We start from the raw sequence: 24,737 nt of genomic DNA, 5'->3' as shown, positions 1-24,737 counted from the left end.
AGATGTGGTATACATATATATATATATATTATATATATATATATACACACCCACACACACACACAATGGAATATTACTCAGAGATCAAAAAAAAATGAAATCTTGCCATTTGCAACTACATGGATGGAACTAAAGGGTATTATGCTAAGTGAAATTAGTCAGAGAAGGACAAATATCAGATGACTTCACTCATATGAGGAACTTAAAATACAAAACCGATGAACATAAGGGAAGGGAAGCAAAAATACATTAAGAGACTCTTAAGTACAGAAAACAAACTGAGGGTTGCTGGAGGGGTTGTGGGCAGGGGGATGGGCTAAATGGGTAAGGGGCACTAAGGAAGACATCTGTTGGGATGAGCACTGGGTGTTATACATAGGGGATGAATCACTGGATTCGATTCCTGAAATCATTATTGTACTGCATGCTAACTTGGATGTAAATTAAAATAATAATAATAATAATAATAATAATAATAATAATAAATCAATCAAAAGATGGGTGGCTTGGCGGATAGGAGTAGTAGGTGAGTGAACATGGGTGGCTGGTGAATAAGGGGTGGATGGGTGGTTGAATGGGCGGGTGTCTAGGCGGTTGGGTGGACAGGTGGATGAATAGAGGGTTGGGTGGGTAAAAGGACAGAAAGTTGGATGGGTGGGTGGGGGTGGAGGAGGAAGTGGTTGGGTGGGTGGGTGGTTGTCCAGGTAGATGTTAGAGAGGCTGAGTGACTGGAGGTGGTTGTTCGGGCGGGTAGTGGAGAAGTTAGGTGAATGAAGGGGCTGGGAGAATGAATGGATGACTGGGTGGCTGGACGGGTGGCTGGGGGTTGAATGTGTAATCAGAAAGTGGAGTGGGTGGTTGGGGTGAAGAGATGGTCGTCCAGGTGGCTCTTAGAAAGGCTGGATGAACGGAAGGGTTACTGAATGGAGGGTTGGATGAATGGGTGGATGGACAGGGGACCAGAAGCACCTCCAGTTAACTCTCTAAAGGTCGGGGAGAAGCCCTGACGGTGAAAGAAGCAGAACAGCCTTGGAGACCGGGCCTCCAGGGTCGCCCTGCCCCCGGGACCCCCTTCCCCGGCGGGGGCCCACCCCGCCTGCGCCCAGCCCCCGGGGGCCTACCTGGAGGCGGCGATCTCGGCCTTCTGGCGCGCGATGGCGGCGGCGCGCTGGGCGCCCTCCACGCTGTGCTCCACCTTCTGGCGGACCTTGCTGCTCTTGAGCGGCAGCACGCGGCGCTTGGTGCCCTTGACCAGCACGTTGTGGCGGTACTTGCCCTCCTCGCGGTGGCCGTCGGGCAGCGTGGTGCAGCCGTAGCCGTGGCGCAGGTTGTCCAGCCACTCGCCCTCGTAGCGGAGGCCGCTGGAGCGCTCGCTCACGCCGAAGCCCGAGCGCTTGTCGTTCTTCCACTCGCCCATGTAGGTCTCGGTGGTGGTGGCGTCGATGTCGGCCTCGAAGGGCGCGGCCTCGTCGGCGCCCTCCGCGCCCTCGGCGCCCTCGCCCAGGCTGGCGGTGGACGCGGCGTCGCTGGCGCCGGAGCTGAGGTCGCTCTTGAGGAAGCTGACGCGGCTGCGCTGGCTGCCCAGCGACGTGCGCGACTCCGCGCGCCTCAGCCGGCCCAGCAGCGCGCCCCGCTGGAAGAGGCCGCCGCCCTTGGGCGCCCGCGCCGCCTCGGCGTTGGCCAGCAGGCTGAGCGCGAAGCCGCCGCGCGGGATGGCGGCCGGGGGCGGCGTCGGGCCGTCGGGGGCGGGCGACGCGGGCGAGTCCGGGGCCACCGTGCCGTTGCTGTGCTCGCTGCGCAGGGACGAGAGCGACGTGCGCAGCGGCGAGCGCACCACCACGGCCATCCCGTAGGGCACGCTCTGGCGCACGCCGTAGCCGTGGCGCATGCCGTTGGTGAACTGGCCCTGGTAGGTCCCTGCGGGCGAGGAGAGGGCGCGTCAGTGGGCGGCTGGGAGGGCCCTGCGGGCGCGGGGCGAGGCGGGCCGGGGCGACGAGCGCGCGGGTGGGAGGGCGGACGACGCGGGGGGGAGGGGGCGCGTGGTCCGTGAGGGTGCGAGGACAGAAGTGCGACCGCCCTCTGCGCAGCGCAGTGGCGGGACTATTCCCGGCGGCCACAGTGAGGTCGCGCGAGTGGGCGTCAGCGTGTGACGCTGCGTGAGCGGGCGAGGCCCCGGAGTGCGTGCGGTTAAACGAGTGAGTGGCCAAAAGGAGTCTGCGGGATGGTGTGAATATTTCTGGTGGTAGGAGCACAGCAAGGTCACGAGTGTGCCAGGCGGGGTGAGTCAGTTTTAAAGTGCGAAGTTGCCCGAGCAGATGAGGTTCGGTGAGTGTGAATTTGAACGAGTACACAGATTGTGCAAGAGCATGAGTGGGCAAGACAGTGAGTTTGTGCCGTAGTGTGAATATTTGCATTTGTGGGAGTGTGCAGGGTCCTGGAAGGCTGTCAGATCATGAGTGTGCGAGGCAGTGTGTGCGCAGAGGGTGACCGAGATCACATGAGTGTGATGTAATGAGATGTAAAGTAAGGTCATGCGAGTATTTGAGGTCTTGCGTATGAAAGGAAAGGCAAAATTGAGTGAGGGTGCAAAACCAGTAGAGGTTCAAAGCGTGCGGACTTGTGGGAGCAGGTACATCTATCTATGTGTGAGGTTAAATGCATGTGCATAGTCATCATAGCGTGCAAGGTGGGCTAAGTGCCCAAGTTCCTGTGGAGGTGACATCATGGGGATGTGAGATGTTCTAAGTATGCAAGCCTGTCTGAGTGTTAAAGCACAGAATAACATGTGGCACTTGAGGCTGAGTGTATGAGGTTGTGGGCAGCAGGGAAACTGAGACCATGTAAGACCGTGTGTGTACAGGATAATGGCATGTACAAGGAGGTATCATCAGTGCAGGCCTTGCGTGTCCATTGGTGTGAGCACGTGAGCTCCTGGGAACAAGAGCCTATGTGAGTAGCCTGCCGAAAGCCAGCTCCCTGCCTTCATCTTTATGCCTTCAGCATGCAGGACAGTATCTGCCATAGTGTTCACGGAGTTGAGGGGGGAAATTCAGAGCCTTTGTTTTAACATGAGCTGATACTTTACCCTGGTTAACCAAAAAAGGCCCCAAATGGCCTTCTTCCCAGCAAATGCCCAGGATGGCTAGGGAACTGAAACGGCCGGCCAGGTAAGGGATTCCTAAGCTCAACCCAACAGGCATGCTCCCATTCGGGCCTTTGCACTGGCCGGTATCTCTGCTTGGAACTCCTTCCCTCCAGATACGCTTCATGTCTCTGCTCAGTGAGGCCTATCCTGACCACCCTATTTAAAATTGCCATCTGCTTGAGCACAAGCACCCTTATCTACCCCATATCTACTGTTTTCTATGGTATGTATCCTCTTCTAACATATCATATGACTTAATTGTTGCATTTATTGCTTTTCTTTCCTCACTAGAATGGAAATCCATGAGGGCAGGGATCTTTCCTGTTTTGGTCTCTGATGTAGCCCCAACATCTACAATAGGGCCTGGCACATAGGGGTGCTCTGTAAATACTTGCTGATTGATTGGCTGAACCTCCCCAGAAACTCCATCTCATTGTGTGACCTTGGGCAACTCTCTTCCCTTCTTAAGGCCTCGATTGCCCTGTCAATGACATGTTAGATATGAAACTCTCTAAAGTTTGGCCTAACTCTGAGACACTGGAATTCTAGAAGGACCTGCATTGTGACTCTGCAGGGGAAGGACAGCATGTCCCTATGACTCTATACTATCTGGTCCCTCCCAGCCCAGGCTACTCCACCTTGGGCCCCTACTCCCACCCCGCCCCCATCACTTTCTGCATGAAGAGACTGCATTAAGAGTCATGTACAGTGCCGAGGGCTCATTTAAACATCTCAAAGTTCCTATCAGGTCGGTCCCTTGACGATGCTCATTTACAGGAGAGGAAGTTGGTGGTCTGAGAGGTTAAGTGACTTGACCAAGGAGGCAGAATCCAAACCCAAGTCTATCTGATGCCCGAAGTTCACACTCTGAGCCCCCAGTTCTCTATCCTGGCTGCCCTTCAGAAGCTCTAAAAAATACCAGTTTCTGGGCCTCACCACCAGAAAGTCTGGCTTAATTTGTTTGCAGCCTCTCTACAGGCAGGCACACAGCCAGCAGTGAGAGGGACATCAGAGCTCTCCTCCTGTCAGTGACCAGCCATGGAAAGCCAATGACCATGGAATATGAGCTATAAAAGGGCCAAAGGGAAGTGGAGAGAGAGAAAGGAGATATCACTGGACATGATCTCATAGAAGAAGATGCAAATATGATCTCCATTTCACAGGTGGATGATTCAGAGAGATTGTGTGACTTGCCCAAAGTCACCTAGTAAGGAAGGAGCAGAACTGGGGTATGAACCCAAGGTCTGACTCAAGCTGAGGAAGTGGGAAAATGGGTTTGTGTGGCAGGTGCAGAGAGCAGAGCAAAGAGAACGTGGTCCAGGGGATGGGAAAGTGGAGAGTTAAAACTAATGTGTTCCCCTTTCTAAGCTCATTCACATGTGGTCACATTATATGGGAGGCAAGGGGACAGACAGAAACTTGCAGTCAGAGACAAACTGATCTCAAATATCTAATCTGGAGAACCTTGGACAAGTTACTTCTTCAGATTTTCAATTTGCTTATCTGGAAAATGGAAAAATAATACCCACCTTCTAGGGTTTGGGGAAGATTAAAAAGGAAACAACAACAAAAAAGGAAACAACCCCGGTTCCTGGGTGGCTCAGTTGGTTAAGCGTCCGACTTCAGCTCAGGTCATGATTTCATGGTTCGTGGGTTTGAACCCTGCATTGGGCTCTCTGCTAACAGCTGGGAGCCTGGAGCCTGCTTCGGATTCTGTGTCTCCCTGTCTCTCTCTGCCCTACCCCTGCTTGTGTTCTGTATCTCTCTCTCTCAAAAATAAATAAATTAAAAATTTTTTAAAAAAATGGAAACAACCCAAATGTCCATCAACTGGTAAATGGATGGACGGTGGTCAGCCACACGGTGGAATACTGGTCAGCGTTAAAAAGGAATAGACTGCTGGCATATCCAACACTGATGGATCTCAAAAACATGCTAAGTGAATAAAGCCAGAGATGAAAGAATACAAACTGTGCGATTCCAACTACATAAAAGCCTGGAAAAAAAAAAAACTAAAGTATAGTGACAGAAAGCAGATCTATGGTTACCAGGGCTGCAGGTAGGAGGGATCTACCACAGAGGGGTACAAGGGAACTTTCCGAACTGATGGAAATGTTCTACACCTTGATTGTACTGGTGGTTACACAGGTGTATACATTTGTCAAGACCGTGCACTTAAAATGAATTCTCTGCCTGGAAACTATACCTTGATGTAACAAATAATCTAATTTGTAAATAAATTTTTAAGAAAAAAACCACTCCAGCACAGCATTCTGCAAATAGCCATTGGAAAATCCTGTCAACTCTCCTTTCCAAGTGACTCTGAAATCTGGCCACTTCTCACACCCCCCTGCTACTAGTTGGTAGCCTGAGCCACTGTTGTCTCTCGTCCTGGATTTGCATAATGGCTGCCACGCTGGTCTCTCTCTGTCCGTGCGCCTCTGTCCATTCCTAGCTCACTAATCACAGGGATTCTGTCCAAATGTAATAAAGTCAAAAATCACGACACTGCTCTGCCTCTTCTCATTCAGAGGAAAAGCTGAAGTCCTTAGTGATCCACAGACCTAACCTGATCTCACCCCCATCGCTCCTCTGTCCTCACATCCCTCCATTCCTCCTTTCCCTCACTCCACTCTGGCCACAAAGTCCTCCTTATTGTTCCTCCCGTTCCATGAGCCATGCCCCTGCTTCGGGGCCTTTCTGTTTGCTGCTCCCTCTGCCTGAAACAGTCTTCCTCCAGAAATCTGCACAGCTCACTCCCAGAGAGGTATTTAATGGTTCCTATAAGACTCACCCAAGGTGACAAAGTTAATAAATATACCAAAACTCCCATCCATGTCCAGCTGTGCTCCTTACTGTGCTCAGAAGAAAGAAGAAAAACAAATATGTGAAAGGAGAAAGTGAACAAGAATGGAGCAGAGAAGTTGGTAACCTGGGAGAAAGACAAAGGACATCTAATCTCTGGGTTGGACACGTTTGTGAAATTAAATCAACCAATCTACCTTTAGCTTAAAGTTGGCGTGAGATGAAGGGGCGCCTGGGTGGCGCCGTCGGTTAAGCGTCCGACTTCAGCCAGGTCACGATCTCGCGGTCCGGGAGTTCGAGCCCCGCGTCAGGCTCTGGGCTGATGGCTCAGAGCCTGGAGCCTGCTTCCGATTCTGTGTCTCCCTCTCTCTCTGCCCCTCCCCCGTTCATGCTCTGTCTCTCTCTGTCCCAAAAATAAATAAACGTTGAAAAAAAAAAATTAAAAAAAAAAAAAGTTGGCGTGAGATGGGCTGACATGGTCCCTTTAAGCCCAAGAGAAACTGAGATTGCTCTTGGCCACCAGCTGGGGAGGAAACTGCCAGGCTATATTAGGAAACTTACAAGCAAGTGGCAAGAGGCACAGACACCCAGGGGAGACTGGGAGTGACGGGGCCCTGGGAAGGGGGAAAAGCCAAGTGCTGGGGCCATCCCCAGCCTGACTCTCTCTAAGACAGGACAGCTCTCCCTGGGGACTGGAAGAACGCAGCATCTGCATCTGAAGAGAGGGAAAAGGAGGACCCTGCCCACAGCCATCTGGCTAAGATGAGCTTTCTATGGAAGGAAGTGCTTCCTGATCACCTTTGGGCTGGCCCCTCACTTGGTCTTGTAGACTCTACAGGGATTCTCACTGCCCTCAGGGTAAGAGGCAGGATTCTCAGCCTCTGACCCCCTCTCCAGTCACATTTGCCTTTCCACCTCAGGACCTTTGCACATGCTCCCGTCCCCCTCCACCTCTTCTCAGCATGCTCTTCCCTTCTCTCTTCCCCTGGCCAACTTCTTTTGATATTTCAAGTTTCAGCTTAAATATGACTTCATCCAGGAGGGTTTCTTGAACCCTGCCCCCTGAGTACTGCCATATGATGTCATGTCTCCCTGTTCTTCTTGGCACTTTTCCCAATTGCAATTAAATAACTGTTAAGGTCATTTGTCCACCATAAGCCTTTCCCACTGGACTTTGGCTTCCAAGAGGGAGGGAGCCATATCCAGCTTATTCCTGCTATGATCCCAGCATCTAGCACAATTCCCAGGCCCAAGGAAGCCTACAGTAAACATCTGATGAATCTGTATCTTCTCTGCAGTGATACCCTTCCATTCTTCCAGGGGCAGGAACCACATTTTCTTTTTTCCTTCATGACTCAGCACATGGTAAGTACTCAATAGTGACTGGCAGTGGCTGCCAATGTGGTCAGGTCTAGATTTAGCAGCCCAAACCCTGGAAATTATTGGGGTACATGTAAAAGGCTGGTAAACACGGTTCTGTCCCTCACACCAGGCTCCTAAAGTTAATAAAACCTAAATATCATCTTCTCCCTGCAGTTGCCCTTCTGGTTTAGTACAGAATAAGCTGGGTTTCAACCTTGACTCTGATGCCAAATAGTTCTAAAACATGTCGAACTATTTAAGCCTGCTGAGCCTCAGCTTGTCCTTCTTAAAATGGAGATAATGATACATACTTTAGATCATCGTTCATTCACTTGTTTGAATTTAACGAGTATTTGCTTTGGACCTGGAATTCTTGGTGTTAGATGCTGGGGACACAGTGATAAATAGACATGATCTCCACCCTCAAGAGGCATAGAGTTGAGCGCCAAGGATAGACTAGATTTAAGCAACCACCACAGAAATAAATGTTAGGCAGCCACACCAGTGATGCAGAGTGACAATGGTCCAGGCCTTAGGTGGTGAGGGAGGATTGGCGGACCAAGGAATAAATGAACCATATGTGAGGCAGCTAGTACACAGTAAGTGCTCAATAAAGGCTAGTTTTGGCAGGCTAGAATCTTTGCTCAGAAAAGCTCGCCCAGAAAGGATTAACTGGAGAGTTGAAAAGGAGCCGGGGAGGACAGAAAGAACTCAGAGGGAGAGAACGAGCCCAGCTCCAATTTTCCACCTACGTCTGCTTGCTTGTAAGAAAGCAGGCTTATGCGCTGGGATGCCCAGGCTTGGCTGCTTTGGCCACATCTCTGACCCAGGAGGCCTTAAAGTTTCTGTCCTTGGGAGGAAGAAAATTTGGGGGGTTCTCTTCATCAGTGAGACCTGCCTCCACACCCTCTAGACACACATGAGAGAGTAGTTTCTGGAAACCATATTTATAGTACAAGATCCACCCTTTGGGGGAGAGATTATGACTTAACCGACGTGGACACTGGAGTTTTTTAAAGCACCTCTGATGGCTCAAATATGCAACTTGAGTAAGAGCTGCAAAACTCTACACTAGCCTCTCATTAACCAGTTGGCTCCGTTCCTTCTGTCAAACCTGTGACATGCTGTACCTGGCAGGTGTCATGCAGATCCCAGTGGTTACCCAATAGTGGATTTCTCCTTTGCTGATGGAACCTCATTCTGTTCAAGGGCCCAGACCTCCTTCCTGGGCCTCAGAGAAAGGTTCCTTATCCAGGGGTAAATCCTGATTGCTCTCAGCCAGACTTCATGTCTACTTACCTTGCCAATGATTGGATTCGATGTGAGCATTTGATGAAATCCAGCATTGAGACCGGAGGGAGAGTTTGCTGGGGGGCGGGCCAGGGAGGCAGGAAAGAGTTCCTAGTTCTTATAAGGAGAAACATGCAGGCATACACTCTTCTGCTGCTGGGTATTGCTGCATGTGGAGGTGACCCCTGGAGCTGTGGCAGCCAACCTAGTACCATGAAGCCACTGAGAATAGAGTTGACACTATATGGATGCAGAGCAGAACATGGCAGGACCCTGGGTCCTTGTTGACATTGTTGAGCCTCCAAGTTAACCAATCCTGAGACTCTCTTACCTCTGGATTCTTCTCTATGTGAGATTATAAATATCCTTATTGTTTAAGTCTGTGCTGTCCAACATGGCAGCCAGGAGACACAGGTGGTTATTGAGCACCAGATTGCAAAGAATTAGCACCAAAAAAATGTAAAATACATCACTAATAATTATATATTGATTGCATGTAGAGATGGTATTTTGGTTATTGGGTCAAATAAAATATATATTTTTTAAGGAGGCTCCACACCCAACATGGAGCCCAACGCAGGGCTCAAATTCAGACCCTGAAATCAAGCTGAGATCAAGAGTCAGATGCTTAACCAACTGAGCCATCCAGGTGCCCCTAAATAAAATATATTATTAAAGTTAATTTCACCTTTTTACCTGTGGCTACTAGAAAATTTTAAATTGCATCTGTAGCCCACATTATATTTCTGTAGAAAATGCTTATTTAATTCACTTGGAGTTAGGGTTTTCTGTTTCCCACAGACAAAAAAATATCCTAACAGGTATAGGTGTCATCATTGTGATTTTATAGTTGGAACAATCGAAACTAAGAATTTAAATTACTTGCTTCAAGTACAGCAGCTGTTGGTGGTCACAGCGAGGTGTCCTGACCAGTGCTTTCTCCTCTACGCCTCTAGGAATCTGAGAACATCCCTTACGAGCTAAAGGTTTGCAATCCTTCATCCAGACCTCAGCTCTGAAGGGAGCGGACCATTTCAGAAACCCAAGGGAAGTCTAGGAGATCCAGAACCCACTTTGACCCAGAGAAGAGATATGTGGCCCAGACCAGGGATTCTGCCTCCAAATACAGAATGGACACTGAGAACATCACCCCCTCTGGCCAGTGACACCTGCCTATTTCCAGGAAACTGTCTGAGGTTTGAACACCAGTGTCCCTGGAGGACTGAACAGAGATGGAGAGAGAAGAATCAGGGCTAACTCCTCTCCTGTGGTCCCCGCTGCCTACGGAAGTCCTGACCTGACAGTCCATTGTCTTCATGACCTGGTCCCAATTCACCCTCCTAGTTTTGTCTTCCCAAATCCACCAAAGCCCAGCTTCAAAGTCATCTCCTCCAGAAAACCTTCCTGGAATATCCTTTTTCCTCCATACTCTCATTGCTTGAGACATTTGTCACTTCTTACCTCTTATACAGCTATCTCATCTATATCTTGTCTATTTGGTCTAATAGCCATTCTCAGTCCTTCCTCAAATCCTTTCCCATAGTGTGAGATGTCAGCACAAGATCTTTGACAGGACTATGGAAGTGTCATCAGCAGATCTCAGACGTTGTTTAAGATGGAGAATGGCAGGCAGGGGACTGAGCAACCGAGAGTCCAGAAGTCAGTGGCTCTTGTCCAGGTGCACCAAAATTGGGCCATGTAAACCAGGAATGCACAGCAGTGAACAAGCATGCCCTTATGCCACAGATACCTATATAGATGCTCCTAAATATAGGGGACCCATCCCAGCTCAACTCTAACCCACCTTGATAAATACCATGGACCCAGTGTCCCTGAGAAAGCAAGCCAGGCCTGAGACATCTTTGGGGGCAGCAGAATAATGGAAATTGTTTGGGCTTTGGAAACATACAGACCTGACTCTGAATATTTCTTTAATTACCCCCACTTCTCTTTATCTTCACCCCGTCCATCTAGTCCAGGCTGCACCAGTGCCTCCTGGTTAACTACAACAGCATCTCCCCTGGTCTCCCGCCTCCCCTGATGCTGCAGTCCACCCTTTGCTGCTGCCAGAGTCGTCATCTTAATAAGATGTAGATCTGATCAGGTGACCCCGCCTAAAACCCTGCAGTGGTTTCCGAGTGCCTCAAGGATAGTCTTGGGTCCCTAGGAAGCCAGGATTGCATGTGAGTGATTTTGGGGGAATACTCTTGGGATGAGCATCTGTAAGGAAGGAAGGAAGGAATCTTCTGGATTCAACTGCAGAAGAAGTTGAACTTCTTCAAGTTGAACAAGCCAAGGCTTGTAGTGATCCCATGGGGATCTCTGGAGCTAGTATGGCCCTTCAGAGTTGTCCAAAGAGGCTGGGTCTTTGGACTCCTGTATCAAGCAGTCATTAGCTCTGGGTTGCCCACTGAGCTAGGCAGCTCCTTCTGACAGACAACAGTGCCTGGCTGTGAGCCATCAGCGACCAATGCTCCTGGCAGCAAGGGGAAGGAGGACTCTGCCCCTGGGGGGTATCTGAGGGTGTCCTGCAGTGTCTACTGCTGGAGTATTTACATGGGTTCTCTAGCAGAGCTCTCAGACTCTCATCAACAAATGTTGGCTCCCTTCACCTCATGGGAAAGGATTGCAAGGTAACCAGTCATCCCAGTTTGCCCTAGACTGAGGGATTTCCCAAGATTAGGAGTTTCAGTACTAAAACCAGGACAGTTCCCAGGCAAAGCAGGCTGCTTGGTTACCCTTCATCTGGGTGAGAAGGAAAAAAGGGCATGTCATATTAGCACAATGTTCAGTGGTGTGCTGGTAGAATAGCTCTTTGGAAAAATAAACAACCCTGATTTTGTAGTGCTAGCCAATTTCCATCTTGTAAGTATACCCACCGCGGCCAGACAGGCTACCAACAGTTGAACAGCCAGCTTGCAAAATTCCTGAAAATTTAGTAATGGGCTCTCATGAGATGGTAGCCGTTGGTGCCAGCACCCCGTATGTAATACAGACTGGTATGTTCCTGATACCTACAAATGTGCAGCATGTTCACTGACAACCTCAACTTCAAGGTGAGACTATCTCAATCCCGAGAATAAGTGGCCCTCCGAGACCACCTAGTTCAAGGCAACAAGTAATCTGTCATATGGTCCATCTCTTACCCACAGTGTGTCCACAACAGTAATTGCTAATCAATCATGATCCTCATATGGCTGAGCATAGGACCCCTTATCACATCTGCAGGTAGCTATAGTCAATTAGCTGGTGTTGCATATAAGAAAAAAGTGACTTACCCTTGGGAGTAAGTGTAGTTCAGCCCCCTCATTTTACAGAGGAGGAAGCTTGCACACAGAGAGGTGGAGGGACCTGCCTAAGGCCACACAGCCCGGCCATAGCTCATCTGAGATTAAAGAATAGATCTACTGCCTTGCCAGCTCTTTCAATCCCGCCTCGCTTTGAACTGCTGAATACCCCAGAATGGAGAGGAACAAAGGGGGATCTTTTGAGATCTGAGCCTAGATTCTGGGGAACTTTGCTTAGAGCCTCCAAACCTTTTTTGTACCCTGACAGTTTCTTTTCTTTTCTTTTTTCTTTTTGTTTTTTGTTTTTTGTTTTTTTTTGTTTTTTTTTTTGAGAGAGAGAGAGAGAGGCAGAATGAGAGGGAGAGAGAGGATCCCAAGCAGGATCTGCACCCCCAGCACAGAGCCCAATGCTCAAACCCACAAACCATGAGATCATGCCCTGAGCTGAAACCAAGAGTCAGACGCTCAACCAACTGAGCCAACCAGGCGCCTCACCCTGAAGGCTTTTTATTTGTATATGTAAGTGTTGTATATGTGTTGCTGGGCAGGACACTCTTTAAAAATATAAAAGTTGGGGTGCCTGAGTGGCTCAGTCAGTCAAGCATCCAATGTCAGCTTAGGTCATGATCTCACAGTTGGTGAGTTCAAGCCCCACATTGGGCTCTGCACTGTCAGCTTTGGATACTCTCTCTCTCTCTCTCTCTCTCTCTCTCTCTCTCTCTCTCCCTCCCTCCCCAACTTTCTCTCTCTCAAAATAAATAACTTGGAACAAAATTATAAAAATCATATATGCTCACTGCACAAAATTCAAACAATACAGGAGTATTTAAAATTAAAAAAAACAACAACAACAACAACTTGTGTGCTATTTCCCCAGGATGAGAAGGGTAATCACTGTTAACAATCTAGGTCCTAAGAGGCCTTTTCTGCTCATTTACAAGGATATACATATAACAAATAGACTAAATGTTTAGCTGTTCCCCCACTCTACCATTAGCCCCATCACTGAAAACACTGCCTAGCACATAGTAAGCACTCAATAAATATTTGTCAAATGGTTCTTGTTTCCTTAAAATGTCTTAGTATAGGTGGGTCTGCCTTTGTCTTTTTAATGGTTTTAGTACTTCATGGCATGGTTCTCTTGAGTTAGTGTAGCAGTCCTTTTGTGTGAGTGTTTAGACTGCATTTCTTTTTTCCTATAACAACCCCAAGACTTGTTCTCTGGCTTGCCTGCAAGGTGGCACCAAACTCCCTTCCCACGGCTCCCAAGTGCTGCCGCCCATCAGAGCTCCACTGTCCCTGGTTTCCCGGGATCACCGAAAGGCAACCCAAAGCGGAGAAGCTGGCAGCATTTGTGACCAGCTCCTGAGAGCAGAGTCAGGTTACAGCAGGTGTAGGACAAGTCCCCATGGCCTGCAGGGCTCCACCATCCCCACATTCAGAGGCTGCTACCCCGGATGACACCCCACAGGTCACACAAGAAGCAGGGAATTAACCAGGCGACATCACCTGGGTGCTGCCAGCCCTGCACACCAGTCACCTGGGTGAAAGTGCCTTTGCCAGGCTCTGAGTCAGCTCAGTAACCCTGAGGGCCTGGGAAACCAGAAATAATTGGGTGGAGGGGAGGCAAAAAGATATCAAAGGGAGAGAGTCTGGGTTCAAAGGAGGCCCCCCATGGTCATTCAGGCCCCCTTTTTCTAAATTTTTTTTTAATGTTTGTTTATATTTGAGAGAGAGAGAGACAGAGAGAGAGAGAGAGAGAAAGAGGAAGTGGGGAAGGGGAAGAGAGAGAGGGAGATAGAGAATCTGAAGCAGGCTCCAGGCTCAAAGCTGTCAGCACAGAGCCCAATGCAGGGCTCAAACTCACAAACTGTGAGATCACGACCTGAGCTAAAGTTGGAGGCTTAACTGACTGAGCCACCCAGGTGCCCCATTTCAGGCCCCCTTTCTATGCTCAGGCCTGCCCACAACCCTCATGCCCAGGTGGCATGTGCAACAGGCATCTCTCACCCACGACGTCCAACACTGAGCTCCTGACCTTCCCTCTTCGAACTCTTGGCCCATCTCAGGTCAGGGCAATGCCATCTTTCCGAGGCTTAGGCCAAAGCCTTGGAGCCATCCTGGACTCCTCTTTCTCTCACTCCCCCTATCCAATCTATCAGCAAAATCTATTGATGCTACCTTCATAGTAGATCCAGAATTCAGCCACCTCTCTACCTCTGCCGCCGTCAGATGGTGGCCCAAGCTTGTATTCTCACCTGTCAGTAAGCTCACTGATTTGTTTCCCTGCTTCTACCTTTCTGCACCACCTCCTCTCCCCAGTCTCTCAACAGAGTGGCCAAAGGAATCCCTTTAAACAAGATCTGACCATGTCACTCTTTATAGGCCTCATTTTTCTCATAGTAAAAGCCAGATTCTTATGATGGCCCACAAGGCCCTGCATAAACTGCCTCCTCTCCACACCTTCCTGGCAGGAATGGTGTATATATAGGTGATGCTGTGCCCTCCTCTGTACATCCCATCAAGGGCCTATGTTGTAAGACCGTCCTGTCATCGGTGATGTGAAATTTGATCACTTTACTAAGATGGTACCCATAAAGGATTCAAATTTAATTAAAAATAAAAGTCTTAAAAACATCATGTGTGTAGGGGCACCTGGGTGGCTTAGTCAGCTGAGCGTTTGACTTCGACTCAGGTCATGATCTTACTGTCTGTGGGTTTCAGCCCTGAGTCACGCTCTGTGCTGACAGCTCAGAGCCTGGAGCCTGCTTCGGATTCTGTGTCTCCCTCTCTCTCTGCCCCTCCCCCACTCGTGCTCTGTCTGTCTCTTTCTCTCAAAAAATAAACATTAAAAAAAATTTTTAAAAACCCATCGTCACTGTGCATGCCAAATAGAGCATTTCCCGCAGGCTGTGTGCAGCCCTCAGGCCTCGGTGTGTGACCCCCACTCTACATTGCCCAGATGATGGTCAACAGCATAGGCTTGGATACTTCCAGGCTCACGGTGCTCACTACTTGCCTGGGGAGAAGGGGTTCTGGCCTTCCCACAGCCCCTGGACCATTCTATAGATTTTTCCAGGTGGGTCTGGGCCAGTCAACTCTCAGTTATAGAGGAACGAGTAGGGGTCCTAGATGCTTCATTCGTGACCGGACCTAATTGTCCACCTACTCTGTGGCTCTAGCTCCAGAAGGGGTAGAAGAGAACAAGGGTAGCTCTCTGGTCTATGGCAGGAAGCAACACCATCCCCCCGTTCAGCCTGCACCCCGACCTCAACCAGGGCCCTCAGAAAATGAGGCTCAACATTCCTCACAAGGGTGTGGCAGCAAGGGCTGGTCCAGGGAACAGCTGTTGGGGACATGGAATTAGCAGGCTCTGGAAACAAGCAAGCCCCATGAATCCCAAGGGCCTGGCCTTGGACAGGAGCATGTGTGCAGAGACTTGGCCAATTGGACACACACATCACAGAAAGCAAAGCTGCAGAGAAGAAAGACTAATTGTGTCCACTTCCCTGTCTCCCTGAGGGTCCGCTCGGCTCTCCTGGGGTCCCAGATAAAGCCAAGAAGCTGCCATGACAGCAGCTCAGCTGGCTGTCACACTGGCCCCCTGGCTGTGAACTGGGACATGAGATTTTCAAGATGAGGTTAAATTATGCTGATTCTACATTCGAAATGGAATCGTGCCTGGCAGGAGTTCCATCAACACTGGCAGGACTCAAGGCAGAACTAATTGAATCAAAGTCTTAGCTTATTAACTGCTCCCAAGTCAAAAGCTAGTTTCTGTGCTGAAACAGTCTCCCCAAAACAGCTGTGGTTCAGACCATCCTGAATTAGTTCACCCTCTAGACGGTGAAGGGAATGCAAGAAAGGAGAATAGTTTCAGCACTTTCTATGTGCCAGGCATTATGCTAAGTGCTTTTTATGTGTTATCTCATTCCATTGTTTCAGCCATGTTTTGAAGGAGAATGTGATATCCCTAAGGGAAAAAAGGAAATGGAAGCTCAGAGTGCCCACGTTCAAAGATTTAGGAAGTGGCACAGCAGGGGAGCACCTGGGTGGCTCGGTTGGTTGAGGGACCAACTTCGGTTGGTTGAGGGACCAACTTCAGCTCAGGTCATGATCACGTAGTTTGTGAGTTTGAGCCCCGCATTGGGCTCTGTGCTGACAGCTAGGAGCCTGGAGCCTGCTTTGGATTCTATGTCTCCCTCTCTGTCTCAGCCTCTCTCCTGCTCTCTCTCTCAAATAAATTAAAAATAAAAAAATAGAATTAAATTAAAAAAAATTTTTTTAAAGAAAGAAGTGGCACAGAGGGCATTTGAACCCAGATCTGGCTACTGCAAGCCCCACATGCTAAGTCCCACGTGCCCCTCTTAGGACTTCCACACTTGATTTTTAATAGCAATCGAGAAATTTTAAACTAAAAGATGTTCCTTTTAAATCTGAAAAAGAACAAAAAAAATCCCACTGGAACTAAAAAATTAATTTAGCAGGGTAAATTAATCGATTCAAAGTCAATGACAAAAATAATTGCATTTCTATAACCTAGCAATGAACAATTGGAAAAATGAAATTTAAAATTCCATCTACAACATCGTTTAAAAAGCTTGTAATTTTATTCAATGAAAAAAAGTGTGCAAAACACTGAAAACCCCAAAACATTGCTAAGTGAAATGAAAGACTTAAATAAATAGGGACTTCTACCACGTCCATGGATTGGAAGTGTCACTACTGTTACATTACCCATTCTCTGTAAATTGATGTGTAGGTCTAAGGCATTTCTTTTAAGTTTTTGTTTGTTTGTTTGTTTTTGAGAGAGAGGGAGTGAGCAGGGAAGAGGCAGAGAAAGGGAGAGAGAGAGAGAGAGAGAGAGAGAATTCCAAGCAGGCTCTGCACTGCCAGCATGCAGAGCCTGATACAGGGCTCAAACTCATGAACCACGAGTTCATGACCTGAGCTGAAATCAAGAGTCGGACACTTAACCTACCACGCCCCCCAGGCGCCCTAGGTCTAAGGCAATTTTAATCACTTTAATGCGTATCAGTCTTTTTACTAGAAATGAACAAGCTGATTTGATAATGTATATAGAACCGGAAATGACCTAGAAGAACCCAGCCATAAGCAAAAAGAGCAAAGTTGGAAGATTTACTCTGATTTTAATATTTACTATAAAATTGACTATAGGGGTGCCTGGGTGGCTCAGTCGGTTAGGTGTCCATCCAACTCTTGAATTCAGCTCGGGTCATGATCTCATGGTTCATGAGTTCGAGCCCCTCATCAGACTCTGAGCTGACAGTGCAGAGCCTGTTTGGGATTCTCTCTCTCTCCCTCTCTCTCTCTGTCCCCCACCCCTCGTGCTCTCTCTCTTTTTTTCTCTCTCAAAATAAACTTAAAAAATAAAATTTACTGTAATAAAATAAAATAAAATAAAATAAAATAAAATAAAATTTACTGTAAAGCTCCAGTAACAAAGGCAACGTGATATTGGCATAAAGGTAGACAAACAGATCAATAGAAAAGATATTCCTGTGGATAACGAATGAATGAATGAATGAATGAATGAATAAAGTTGCTTCAAGGAACACATATCCCAGGCCCAGATAATGGGACACTAGGTATTGCTCAGACCCAGATCCTGGCAAATCCATTTTGTTCCCATGTTCAGAGTCAATTGGGCTAAAATGAGCTTAAGCCATCAGCTTTAGGCAAGAGAAAGAAAATTGGATCCAGAGAGCAGAAGCTTGGGTTTTTGACCCAGTTGTCATAGCTAAACATGTAATAATAATAATAGCACTAACCCACATGTTAAATTCTGTTCTAAGTGCTGTACTCTATCAGGGCAGAGTTTAATTCTGTCAACAGGATGGAATAAAAGAGACAATAGCAAGTACTGCATATAGGAAGGGAAATATTTTTCAGTGATATATTTCAGTTTTACATTTGTGTGTGTATGTCTAGAATTACAATGTGAAATACCTAACTTATAGCGGGTTGTAGTCATAAAGATGTAAACACCGCTAGGGTAGTCAATGAGAGTATTAAGAAGCCTGAATAGGGTGCCTGGGTGGCTCAGTCGGTTGAGCATCCGACTTCAGCTCAGGTCACGATCTCGCGGTCCGTGGGTTCGAGTCCCGCGTCGGGCTCTGGGCTGATGGCTCAGAGCCTGGAGCCTGCTTCTGATTCTGTGTCTCCCTCTCTCTCTGCCCCTCCCCCATTCATGCTCTGTCTCTCTCTGTCTCAGAAATAAATAAACGTTAAAAAAAAATTAAAAAAAAAAAAGAAGCCTGAATAGTATAAAACGTGTAAGATTCTTAGCACAGAGCCTGGCACAGAGTAAAGACACAGTAAGTGGCTCATGCAGATATGGCCATTGTCAAGGCCTGCTTCATGAGCATACCCCCTGTGTCATAGCTCCAGGCTCTGCACTTAGAAGGCCCTGCACTTGGTTTAATTCTTGGCTGTCACTGTGTTGAAATTCTTAATGATATTGAAGAAGGGGTCTTGCATTTTCATTTTGCACTAGGTCTCACCCATGGTGTAGCCAGTCTTATTTTGTATAGTTGTTTATTGTTTATTAAAAATAGTTATACTGTGAAATATTTAATTATCACTTACTACCATCCGATTCTATGTCTGCCTCTTACTAGCTAGAGGACCATGAGTAAGAATACAGTGCTTAAATCATCTGTCTCTGTTTCCTCGTCTGTAAAATCGGGGTGATAACAGTACTTCCCCACGAGGTTGTTGTGAAAGTTTAAATAACATAGCGTGTTCCATGCCAAGAACAGCACCTGGCACATAGTAAGCACACCAAACATATTAACTATTATTATTACTATTGGCTTTATGAACAAAGTCAGCCTTGGGCCTGGTTTTTCCACTGCACGTTTGGGGGAGGGGATTACTGACTAGATAAGTAAGTAGTTCTAGAACTTATTGGAGCACCAGATTACTTTAAGAATCTGAGGGCTCGCTGAGGAAAAACACAGATAACCCATATGCATATGCACACATATTGCCTGCACCCTGATGGGCCTTTGAGGCCAAGGCACGGGCCCCAGATCAAGAACCTAGGAAAGCAAAGATCGCCAATGGCCCTTCCAGTCCTGGAGTCTGTGGGTCCCTGGGGTGGAGACAGCTAGGCCGTCAAAGGAGCATTACTACTTAAGGCCTGGGTGTATGCTTGCTTTGGAGCTTTAAGTCAGAAGCTATTTTTAGTTTTGCTATATATGGCCAGGGCAGGAAGAGGGCTGTAGGCAGGGGAGGGGTGCCAGGAGGTTTATAGCAGGGTTTGGGACCCCAGGGGGCACCTTTCTTTCCATCTTCTCCTGCCCGGGGAGGGGGGGGGTTGCTGGAGAGCTTAATTAACCCCCAGCTGAAGTGTCAGGCTTGGAGGAGAGGGAGAGTCTGTGGACGTGGGAATGGAGAGGCTTGGATGAGGGTTCCACGTCAAGTCACTTTAGAATAGTGATTTTCAAATGTTTTTGACCATGGCCTGCAGTAGGAAATACATTTATACACACATCATGTAAGAAATACACAATGCATGTAAACACAGAAGTTTTTATACACACACACACACATTATATATGTACATATGTCTTCAGCTGAACAAATGTTTCAGGAAACAATGCTTTCTTATCCTCTGGGAAACACTCTGATTTTTCTGTTCTGTTCTTTCATTTCTAAAAATACAGGTCATGACCCACTAAATTGATTTTACTGCCTATTAATGGGTCAATACCTCCAGTTTGGAAAACTGCTGTTTCCTTTGGTTTATTTATTTTTATAAATTTTCTGAATGTTTATTTTATTTATTTTGAGAGAGAGAGCAAGCGAGCAGGGGAGAGGCAGAGAGAGAGAGAGGGAGAGAGAGAATCTCAAGCAGGCTCCATGCTCAGTGCAGGGCCCAATGTGGGGCTCGAACTCATGAACCATGATATCATGACCTGAGCTGAAATCAAGAGTCGGACACTTAGCCGACGGAGCTACCCAGGTGCCCCTCCTTTAGTTTAGAGGAGGCAGTCACCTGCGACATTTGACCACAAGGCAAGGTGGGGACTGGAGGAAATGGAACATATTGTCCCTTTGATCAGTCCTTCCGAAAACTGGGGAGGAGATGCAACTTTCAGCTTTATTTCCTGGATGGCAGTAAGTTCTGGACCTCCTGACCTGCGTGCACTGTTCTCTCCACCTGGGGCACTCATTTCCCACCCTTGTCACCTGGCTCCCTCCATACTTCAGAGCCCAGCTTGCCACTTACTCCAGGAAGCCTTCCTGAATGCCTCAGTCTGATTAGTTGCCCACCTCTTCCTCCCTTAGTTCCCAGTACTTTCCTGCCTAGTACCTAACACACTATAGTACAATTTCTTGTTAGATTCTCTGGAAGATAGGGACCTTGCCCATCCTCTTCATGTCTATACTCCTCCCTCCCACCACCAGTATAGTATAGAGCTAGCTTCATAATAATCACTCAATGCATATTTATTGAATGAGTTAATGAAAGTGAATAGTAATTATAGCAACTACCATTTATTGAGTACCTGTTTATCTCATGAGAAATCTTATGAGAGATTAGCATAGTCCATTTTATTGGTGAGGAAACTAAGGCTCCAAGAGATTAAATAATAGGATAGAGCCACAATAATAACCCAGGGCTGCCTGACTCCCAGCCGTTTCTAATCACAGGATCTTATTTGTCCACATTCTCTTCAGCACTACCCAGGATGGGGCAAAGGGCAGGTCCTTAACAAACCCTCGGGGAACTGATGACAGGTTGATTAAGGAGATTTTCCGAAGCAGTGGCCACATCTAATTTTGGAGAGTTGCACCTCGTGTGTGGCTTGGGAGAGATCTGAGGTTTCCAGGGCTGCTGGATGTGGGACTGTCTCATTCGGAAGAAGAGTCTGGGCCTCTGACAAACCAGAGGAACAGGCCTTCCAGTTACCTAGCCTGAAGAGCTCCTGTGCACACCCAGAATCAAGCCCTGGGCCCTGCAATGCCTATGTGATCTGGCTCACACCTTCAGCTCCAACGTCAACCCCTGCCTGTCCCCCTCCACTCTACTCCTGCCACCCTGGCACTCTTGCTGTTCCTCAAGCATGCCAAGTCCAGTCTTGCCTCAGGGCCTTTGTGACCATCATTCCTTCTGCCTGGAAGTCGTTACTCTCTCCCTAGTCCTCCCATCTTGCTTCCCAGGCTACACCATCCAAAAAGTCACCCTCTTCCTTCTCTGCTATTTGTTTCATAACTTTGCTTGCCCACTGCCCTGGCTCCTGGAACTTGCTGTAGGATGGAGCCTGACACCTGGTTGGTGCCCCATAATATCGGTTGCGTGAATGAATGAATGAATGAATGAATAGGTTTCCCCCTTTAAGACACTTTAGCGAAGGAACATTTGGCACCCTGTGCACCACTCTGCATGGGTATCTGACACCCAGCAAGCACTCAAGGATCATCTCCCTGTTGTAGCCAGAGAAGCTGAGGCCTGCTCTCTACTTGTCCCCAGCGCTCAGCGCAGTGTCCAGCATAAACATCCAGTGAATTGAATTGCACCGAATTGCAGACATTCAGCAAACGGCTGATGGACACCAAATTAGGAAGCGTGGAGCCAGAAATTGTCCTCAGCGCTGTCCAATTCCAGCCAGTGCTGTGTAGCTGCCACTGCACCCACAGAAACTCCAGGGACACAACCTCATTAACATGCAGATGCATTTGAGGGTGGGTCCTCACCACGGGCTCACCAATGGGCAGCCCAGTCAGGAGCCCATCCTGTACGTGAGGCCCCTCTGTGTATGCCCACCAGCCTCAGCTTGAGCACAGCTTCTGCTCTGGGCTGGCTCATGCCCCTTCCTGCCCCCTCCCCAAACCCACTCTGGGACTGTCCACTGCTCACCCTCTGTCATAGTGATATAATATAACTACGCATGCATCTGACAGATGCCAAAATATATAGTTCTGAGGTATCTGTGTTAGCTCCTCTTCCCAATGGGGCAAGTTATGGAGACTTCATAGAATTATCCTGAGCTGGGGGGAAACTAAATGACCATTTAAAGCAAGAGCCAGCCAATTCTCCTGTAAACAGTTGAATAGTAAATAGTATTGGCTTTGTGGGCCAAAAGGATATTATGTAAGGACTTTCATACAATTTCCACATGTCACGAAGTAGTGTTCTTCTTTTGATTTTTTTCAAATATTCCACCCTTAGCTCACAAGCTGTACAAACACAGGCAGCTGGCCAGTTTGGCCCGCTATCTGTCATTTGCAAGCACCTGATCTAAAGCATTGCTTCTTAAATTTTAATGTATATGAAAATTTCCAGGCGGGCTTGTTAAAGCAAATGCCTAGGCCTGCCCTCAAGATTTGGATTTGGATTCCGAAGGTCTAGTTGGGGCCCCTGATTTTGAATTTTGAATTGGTGGATAGATGATGCTGATACTGTCTACTGACCACATTTTGAGCAGCGCTGACATTCTAAAACCGATTTTGTGGATGAGGAAACTGAGGCTCAACTAAGTGATACATGCAGTTGTACCCAGTGGATGATGTGATGATATCTTCTCTGCCACTCCCCACGGCTGTTTGCCACAGAAAATTCCTCTCCATTCCCTTAACCCACCGGGCACGCTCATGCTTTTGAGCTTCTTACTCGTTCTCTCCTGCTCTCACACCCTCTCTAAAGCAATTTTCCCAACAAGATCCAGCTCAGATGTCACCTCTTCTAAAGCAGCCCCTGACCTCCTCAAATCTAACTTCTCTGCCACAGCACTCTGTACCTACTCATGTATAATAGCTTGTTTAAAGCCAATCTTTGAAGCTTTGGGCTGTATCTTATTCCTCTTTATATCTAACTCTTTTCATAATACCTGGCAAATAGGAGGTACCACAGAAATATGCACTAAATGAAAGGATGGATAGGTGGATGAATGAATGATTAGATGGGTGGGTGGGTGGATGGATGGATAAGTGGGTAGATGGATGGGTGAATGAATGAACACTTCATGATCTATTGCCTGAAAATAACTTTCATGGCAAAGTTGAGATTAGACCCAAATTCTTCTAGAGCACAAGCCAGAGTATATTCCATGCCTGTTTGTAAGCCTAGCATGCAAACAGTAGTAGTTAGGTTTTACTGAATGTGTGTTGAGTGTGTATTTATACAGCAGGTCTTGTCCTAAACACCACTGCCAGCCCTCTCAATGGCCCTGTCATTGGCCCCACCTTTACTGACAAGGAAATGGATTCTGAGAGAGGTAGGGCAGCTTGCCCGGTGCCACACAGCAAATAGCGTCCTGGCTCCTCTGATTCTGTGTCATATCGCCCCTCCTTCTTCCCACCCTCCACCAGTCTCCCTCACTCATCGGCCCCCTCTGCGGGGCCCCAGGCTGGGCTCACCTCCATCTGCATAGGTCTCCGTGCCGTAGCCATCCTGCAGGCCATTGTTCCAAGTGCCCTCATACTTGGCACCGCTGCTGCTGCTCTGTCGGGTTCCGTAGCGTCCCTTGAAGCCGTGTGTCCACTCGCCCTTGTAGAGCCAGCGTCCCTTGGTCTCTATGCCCAGCCCATGCCGTTTGCCCTGGCTCCAGTATCCCTCGAAGGTGTTCCCACTGGGCCAGGTGTAGACGCCCGCCACTTCGAAACCAAAGTTCCAGGAGCCCGAGTATTCGCCCTGGCCCTTGGGGCCCGTGCACAGTCCATGTCCATGGGCCTTTCCCCCCTCCCAGCCCCCACAGTACGCCCCGCCATCATCAAAGTCAAAGCGGCCCCCACTCATCTCATCGTAGCCCCTGACAACCTCACCGTCCTCCAGCGTGGGGGAGAGAGGGTGTTGGGGGGGGGGGTGCCAGCGACACTCTCCAAGCACACTCAGGGCTGGACGCCCCTGACTCACCACTGTGCCCCAGGAGGGGGAAAGCAAGATGCCACCAGAGACTGAATGAGCCCAGGAGCCAAATCAGCACTGGGTCGGCTGGTCAGTGCCATGCCTGGGAGGTCCCCACTCAACCAGCCAGAGGAAGGCTGCCAGTTGGGAAGGAAGCAGGAGGGCAAGATTCAAAGTCTCCATAGAGCGTCCCAAGTCTGGCTTCCCTGGAGTCAAAGGAAAAACGGTGTGATCCCTTTAAGAAGCACAGTGAAAGGGGTGGGGTGGAGGGGTCCCCAGTCTGTTTCAAAGTGGAGAAATTCCTCCTTGGTGACAGCCCCCAGCCCGAGGCTGAATTCCTGCAGCCGGCTGGCCCCCTTCTCCACCCAGTGGGTGTGCGGGGCTGTCCATCTCCCAGCCGCTGCCCCGCCCCTCTCCAATCCTGCCCTCCTCCTGGGATGGAAAGGTCAGTGTTGCCCTAACAAGGCCATTGGATCTCTGAGGCTGCTCCCAAAATAACCCCCTGGCCAGCCCAGCCTCCTTCGAAGCGGGAGGGGTGTTTCAAATTGGGCTAGTGCTCCAGACCCAGCTGAGAGGCTGGAGGGGCAAGGAAGGGCAGCGGAGAACTCAGTGTAGGCAGCTGGGACAGTTTGGTGGCTTTTCTTCCCCTGGTTATGAGCTCCCTTCCACCTCCAGCGTCCCCGGCTGGCCGGAGTCTGCAGAAAGAGAACAGGCAGAGGGATCGGGGAAGGGAGGGGAAAGGAGGACTAGAGGAACACCCAGTCCTGGAACACTTAAAATCCCCCAGAGCAGAGCGATTGGCAAATCTCAGCCCCACCACTGCTCACATGCCCTAACAGGACCCGGGGCTATCCACGCTGCCAGCCCCATAAAGGAATCTGGTGACCTAAAGAGAAAGGAACGGGCATGGTTCACATATGCTTTTGAAAGCAGAGGAGGGAACTCGGGAAGAGAAGTGAGGTTCTGGAAACAG

At 48.6% G+C, this 24,737-nt stretch overlaps 1 protein-coding gene across 1 annotated transcript in view; it reads right to left on the bottom strand.

Moving 5' to 3' along the window:
- Positions 1 to 23,656, bottom strand: part of JPH2 (junctophilin 2) — a 65,879-nt gene extending 42,223 nt beyond the window's left edge. The window contains exons 1-2 of the mRNA XM_047069874.1: positions 23,278 to 23,656; positions 1,122 to 1,917 (exon numbers count right to left, since the gene is read on the bottom strand). Of these exons, the coding sequence (XP_046925830.1) occupies positions 1,122 to 1,917; positions 23,278 to 23,656 (1,175 nt within the window). The remainder of the gene's footprint in view (positions 1 to 1,121; positions 1,918 to 23,277) is intronic.
- Between the last annotated feature and the right edge of the window lie 1,081 nt (positions 23,657 to 24,737).

This window comes from Lynx rufus, unplaced genomic scaffold (assembly GCF_022079265.1).
Source record: "Lynx rufus isolate CCGP_SWC_20201006 ecotype Redwood Valley unplaced genomic scaffold, mLynRuf1.p SCAF_8, whole genome shotgun sequence".
In the NCBI taxonomy this organism is placed as follows: Eukaryota; Metazoa; Chordata; class Mammalia; order Carnivora; family Felidae; genus Lynx; species Lynx rufus.
The sequence above is the reverse complement of the archived record's forward strand: the minus strand, read 5'-3'. Positions and strand labels throughout refer to the sequence as shown.